This window comes from Salmo salar, chromosome ssa03 (assembly GCF_905237065.1).
Source record: "Salmo salar chromosome ssa03, Ssal_v3.1, whole genome shotgun sequence".
Lineage (NCBI taxonomy): Eukaryota > Metazoa > Chordata > Actinopteri > Salmoniformes > Salmonidae > Salmo > Salmo salar.
The window spans coordinates 104,183,811-104,189,941 of record NC_059444.1 but is presented as its reverse complement, the minus strand read 5'-3'; the positions used below and the strand labels follow the sequence as shown (position 1 = coordinate 104,189,941).

General features: G+C 44.1%; 1 protein-coding gene across 2 annotated transcripts in view; it reads left to right on the top strand.

Annotated features, from left to right (window-relative positions):
• LOC123741798 (NLR family CARD domain-containing protein 3-like) overlaps positions 1-5,895 on the top strand; it is a 19,419-nt gene extending 13,524 nt beyond the window's left edge. The window contains exons 6-8 of one of the 2 annotated variants that reach the window (XM_045716005.1): positions 169-1,957; positions 2,240-2,413; positions 5,561-5,895. In XM_045716005.1, coding sequence (XP_045571961.1) covers positions 169-1,957; positions 2,240-2,413; positions 5,561-5,750 — 2,153 coding nt within the window. In that variant the 3' untranslated portion in view covers positions 5,751-5,895. Of the gene's footprint in view, positions 1-162; positions 1,962-2,239; positions 2,414-5,560 lie in introns of those variants that run through there. The other variant, XM_045716006.1, reaches the window with a different exon arrangement.
• The last annotated feature ends 236 nt before the right edge of the window (positions 5,896-6,131 follow it).

The window sequence follows — 6,131 nt, the reverse complement described above, 5'->3', positions numbered from 1 at the left end:
TATAATCAGTCACACCCGTCTGTAATGCATTATGAAAACATTTACACATTTATACAGTCAGTTAAGGGGATAAATGATTATAATTTAAAATGTTATGACAGTCCTACAATACTGTAGGCATTAAAACAGACGTAACATTAATATCCTCTGTGTTATTTCTAGATTCAGATGATCCTGCTGTGATTTGCCAACGTGAACTCAAATCTAATCTAAAGAAGAAGGTTCAATGTGTATTTGAGGGGATCGCTAAACAAGGAAACCCAACACTTCTCAATAAGATCTACACAGAGCTCTACATCACAGAGGGAGGAACAGGAGAGGTCAATAATGAACATGAACTGAGACAGATTGAGACAACAACCAGGAAACAAGCAAGACCAGAGACTGCAATCAAATGTAACGACATCTTCAAACCCTTAACCGGACAAGACAAACGTATCAGAACTGTGCTGACAAAGGGAGTCGCTGGCATTGGAAAAACAGTCTCTGTGCAGAAGTTCATTCTGGACTGGGCTGAAGGAAAAGCCAATCAGGATGTTCAATTTGTATTTTCATTCCCTTTTCGGGAGCTGAATTTGATGAAAGGGGGAAAAAACACTTTGATTGAACTTCTTAATCACTTCTCAATGGAAACCAAACAATCAGGAATCTCCATCTACAACAAGTACAAAGTTGTGTTCATCTTTGATGGTCTGGATGAGTGCCGACTGCCCCTAGACTTCCAGAAGAACAAGATCTGTTGTGACGTCACAGAGTCAACCTCAGTGGATGTTCTGCTGACAAATCTCATCAAGGGAAATCTGCTTCCCTCTGCTCTCCTCTGGATAACTACCCGACCTGCAGCAGCCAATAAGATCCCTTCAGGGTGTGTTGACCAGGTGACAGAGGTACGAGGGTTCAATGACCCACAGAAGGAGGAGTACTTCAGGAAGAGATTCAGGGATGAGAACCTGGCCAACAGAATCATCTCACACATAAAGACATCAAGGAGCCTCCACATCATGTGCCACATTCCAGTCTTCTGTTGGATCTCTGCAACAGTCCTCGAACACATGCTGAAACATAAGAGAGAAGAGATGCCCAAGACTCTGTCTGAGATGTACACACACCTTGTGGTGTTTCATACCAAACAGAAGAATGAAAAGTATCTTGGGAAAGAACAGACAGGTCCACACTGGAATAAAGAGAGCATTCTGTCACTGGGAAAACTGGCTTTTCAACAGCTTGTGAAGGGCAATCTGATTTTCTATGAAGAAGACCTGAAAGAGGCTGGCATTGATGTCAATGAAGCCTCGGTGTACTCAGGATTGTGCACACAGCTCTTTAAAGAGGATTGTGGGCTGTACCAGGACAAGGTGTACTGCTTTGTTCATCTGAGCATTCAGGAGTTTCTGGCTGCTGTATATGTGTTCCTCTCATTCATCAACAACAATGAGAATCTAATGGACAAACCACAATCAACATCCAGGAACCTTTCTGCGCTGTTCAGAAAGCCTGAAGTTTCTTTCTACAAGAGTGCTGTGGATAAAGCCTTACAAAGTGAGACAGGAAACCTGGACCTGTTCCTCCGCTTCCTTCTGGGCCTCTCACTGGAGTCCAATCAGAAGCACTTACGAGGTCTACTGACAAAGACAAGAAGCAGCTCACAGAGCCATGAAGAGACAGTCAAGTACATCAAGGAGAAGATCAGGGAGAATCTCTCTCCAGAGAGGTGCATCAATCTGTTCCACTGTCTGAATGAACTGAATGACCATTCTCTACTGGAGGAGATCCAAAGCTTCCTGAGCTCAGGAAGTCTCTCAGAACCCAACCTGTCACCTGCACAGTGGTCAGCTCTGGTCTTTGTGTTGCTGACTTCAGAAAAGGAGCTGGATGTGTTTGACCTGAAGAAATACTCCAGATCAGAGGAAGGTCTTCTGAGGCTGCTGCCAGTGGTCAAAGCCTCCAGAGCTGTTCTGTGAGTAAATAAAATGATATTTAACTAATCATCAGGAAGAAATATTCAGTTTAGTGAAAAATATGTATTATAATATGTATATAATATTATATTGAATAACATATTGAATCAGTGCATTGGTGTTCACATTAGTATAACAATATGACCATACAATTCTAGGAGATGGAAGATGAATCTATATTTTGTTTAAGAGAATAAACCAAATGCATCTGCCATTGTCCTTCTACACTGCTGGTGTTAAATTAACAGTGTGTTTGTGAAGTCATGATGATCTCGTTGCAGGCTGTCAGGCTGTGGAGTCACAGAGGGAGGCTGTGCTTCTCTGGTCTCAGCTCTGAGGTCAAACCCCTCACACCTGAGAGAGCTGGATCTGAGTAACAATGACCTGAAGGATTCAGGAGTGAAGCTGCTCTCTGCTGGACTGGAGGATCCACACTGCAGACTGGAGACTCTGAGGTCAGTATTCCTGTAGTTGGTCAACAAGTGATAACTGTTCACCAGATCCACATGTGTTTACCAGACACACATAGTCCACACCATATGTGTTTGGACAGTGAAGCTTACAGTTTTAAACGTGGTGCTATGCTCCAGCATTTTGGATTTGAGATGTTTTATATGAGGTGACAGTACAGAATGTCACCTTTTAGTTGAGGGTATTTTCATACATATCTGTTTTACCGTTTAGATATGAAAGCACTTTATGTATCTAGTTCTCCCATTTGAAGAAGTCTTAATTATTTGGTCAAATTCACTTATATTCTATTAAAGTAGTCATAAGTTTAGTATTTGGTCCCATATTCCATGCCTGCATTGAATTACACTCAAGCTTGCGCTATGCTCCAGAATTTTGAACTGTGTATGTGTGTGTGTGTCCTGTGTGTGTGTGTCCTGTGTGTGTGTGTGTGTGTCCAGTGTGTGTGTGTCCTGTGTGTGTGTGTGTGTGTGTCCAGTTTGTCCTGTGTGTGTGTCCTGTGTGTGTGTGTGTCCAGTATGTGTGTGTTTGTGTGTGTGTCCTATGTGTGTGTGTGTGTGTGTGTGTGTGTGTCCAGTGTGTGTCCAGTGTGTGTGTGTGTGTGTGTCCTGTGTATGTGTGTGTGTGTCCTGTGTGTGTGTGTCCAGTTTGTCCTGTGTGTGTGTCCTGTGTGTGTGTCCAGTGTGTGTGTATGTCCAGTGTGTGTGCGTGTGTGTACACGTGTATCACTTAATGAACTCACACACACACACACACACACACACACACACACACACACACACACACACACACACACACACACACACACACACACACACACACACACACACACACACACACACACACACACACAGACACTAGGGCTGGGCGATATGGCCAAAATATTACATCACCGTATTTCTAAATAAATTTGACGGTATTTTTTAGTTTTGAATAGTAAAAGTTGTACATTTTCTTTATGAGTAGTGAGTGATCCCAGGGTGCTTTATGGGTAGTGAGTGATCCCAGGGTGTTTTATGAGTAGTGAGTGATCCCAGGGTGTTTTATGAGTAGTGAGTGATCCCAGGGTGCTTTATGGGTAGTGAGTGATCCCAGGGTGCTTTATGGGTAGTGAGTGATCCCAGGGTGTTTTATGAGTAGTGAGTGATCCCAGGGTGTTTTATGAGTAGTGAGTGATCCCAGGGTGCTTTATGGGTAGTGAGTGATCCCAGGGTGCTTTATGAGTAGTGAGTGATCCCAGGGTGCTTTATGAGTAGTGAGGAGTGATCCCAGGGTGCTTTATGAGTAGTGAGTGATCCCAGGGTGCTTTATGAGTAGTGAGTGATCCCAGGGTGTTTTATGAGTAGTGAGTGATCCCAGGGTGCTTTATGGGTAGTGAGTGATCCCAGGGTGTTTTATGAGTAGTGAGTGATCCCAGGGTGCTTTATGAGTAGTGAGTAATCCCAGGGTGCTTTATGAGTAGTGAGTGATCCCAGGGTGTTTTATGAGTAGTGAGTGATCCCAGGGTGCTTTATGAGTAGTGAGGAGTGATCCCAGGGTGTTTTATGAGTAGTGAGTGATCCCAGGGTGCTTTATGAGTAGTGAGTGATCCCAGGGTGCTTTATGAGTAGTGAGTGATCCCAGGGTGCTTTATGAGTAGTGAGGAGTGATCCCAGGGTGCTTTATGAGTAGTGAGGAGTGATCCCAGGGTGCTTTATGAGTAGTGAGTGATCCCAGGGTGTTTTATGAGTAGTGAGTGATCCCAGGGTGCTTTATGAGTAGTGAGTGATCCCAGGGTGCTTTATGAGTAGTGAGTGATCCCAGGGTGCTTTATGAGTAGTGAGGAGTGATCCCAGGGTGTTTTATGAGTAGTGAGTGATCCCAGGGTGCTTTATGAGTAGTGAGTGATCCCAGGGTGCTTTATGGGTAGTGAGTGATCCCAGGGTATTTTATGAGTAGTGAGTGATCCCAGGGTGTTTTATGAGTAGTGAGTGATCCCAGGGTGCTTTATGGGTAGTGAGTGATCCCAGGTTGCTTTATGAGTAGTGAGTGATCCCAGGGTGCTTTATGGGTAGTGAGTGATCCCAGGGTGTTTTATGAGTAGTGAGTGATCCCAGGGTGCTTTATGGGTAGTGAGGAGTGATCCCAGGGTGCTTTATGGGTAGTGAGGAGTGATCCCAGGGTGCTTTATGGGTAGTGAGGAGTGATCCCAGGGTGCTTTATGAGTAGTGAGTGATCCCAGGGTGCTTTATGAGTAGTGAGTGATCCCAGGGTGCTTTATGGGTAGTGAGTGATCCCAGGGTGTTTTATGAGTAGTGAGTGATCCCAGGGTGTTTTATGAGTAGTGAGGAGTGATCCCAGGGTGCTTTATGAGTAGTGAGTGATCCCAGGGTGCTTTATGAGTAGTGAGTGATCCCAGGGTGTTTTATGAGTAGTGAGTGATCCCAGGGTGCTTTATGAGTAGTGAGGAGTGATCCCAGGGTGCTTTATGAGTAGTGAGGAGTGATCCCAGGGTGCTTTATGAGTAGTGAGTGATCCCAGGGTGCTTTATGAGTAGTGAGTGATCCCAGGGTGCTTTATGAGTAGTGAGTGATCCCAGGGTGCTTTATGAGTAGTGAGTGATCCCAGGGTGGTTTATGAGTAGTGAGTGATCCCAGGGTGCTTTATGAGTAGTGAGTGATCCCAGGGTGCTTTATGAGTAGTGAGTGATCCCAGGGTGGTTTATAAGGAGTGAATGATTTCAATGTGTCTTTCTCCATTGTGATAGGTTTATACTTTTCAGTTCAACTTCAACCCCCAAAAAATTCAGCACTTTCATAATTTCTGCATTAAAATGTTATCTTCACTGTCAAAATAGATATGGTGTGGACTGTATACTCAATACAATCTAAATCTGATACCTCACTGTCTGTCTTTTGACTGATACTGCTTTTTAAACTGGTCTGGTCAGTCTACTCAAATATTTGTACTATACATTTCTCTCTCTACAAGCATTATTATGATCATTTAGAACAATGAAACATTAATTTATGAATAGATAAGGCAGGTTTCAGGACACTGATATATCTGAAAATGTAAAAATAAATATACTGCCAATATTTTCACCACCAAAGAATATCAGTGTGATTTTAATATGATTTGACTCTTTGCAGGCTGTCAGGCTGTCTAGTCACAGAGGAAGGCTGTGCTTCTCTGGTCTCAGCTCTGAGGTCAAACCCCTCACACCTGAGAGAGCTGGACCTGAGTAACAATGACCTGAAGGATTCAGGAGTGGAGCTGCTCTCTGCTGTACTGGAGGATCCACACTGTAAACTGGAGACTCTGAGGTCAGTATTCCTGTAGTTGGTCAACAAGTGATAACTGTTCACCAGATCCACATGTGTTTACCAGACACACATAGTCCACACCATATGTGTTTGGACAGTGAAGTTTACAGTTTTACATTTGGCGCTATGTTGCAGCATTTTGAACTGTGTGTGTGTGTCCTGTGTGTGTGCGTGTGTGTGTGTGTATGTGTGTCCTGTGTGGGTGTCCTGTGTTTGCTCAGTGTGTGTGTGTCCAGTGTGTATGTGTGTCCAATGTGTTTGTGTGTGTTTGTTTCCTGTGTGTGTGTGTGTGTGTGTGTGTGTGTGTGTGTGTGTGTGTGTGTGTGTGTGTGTGTGTGTGTGTGTGTGTGTGTGTGTGTGTGTGTCCAGTGTGTGTGTGTGTGTGTCCTGTGTGTGT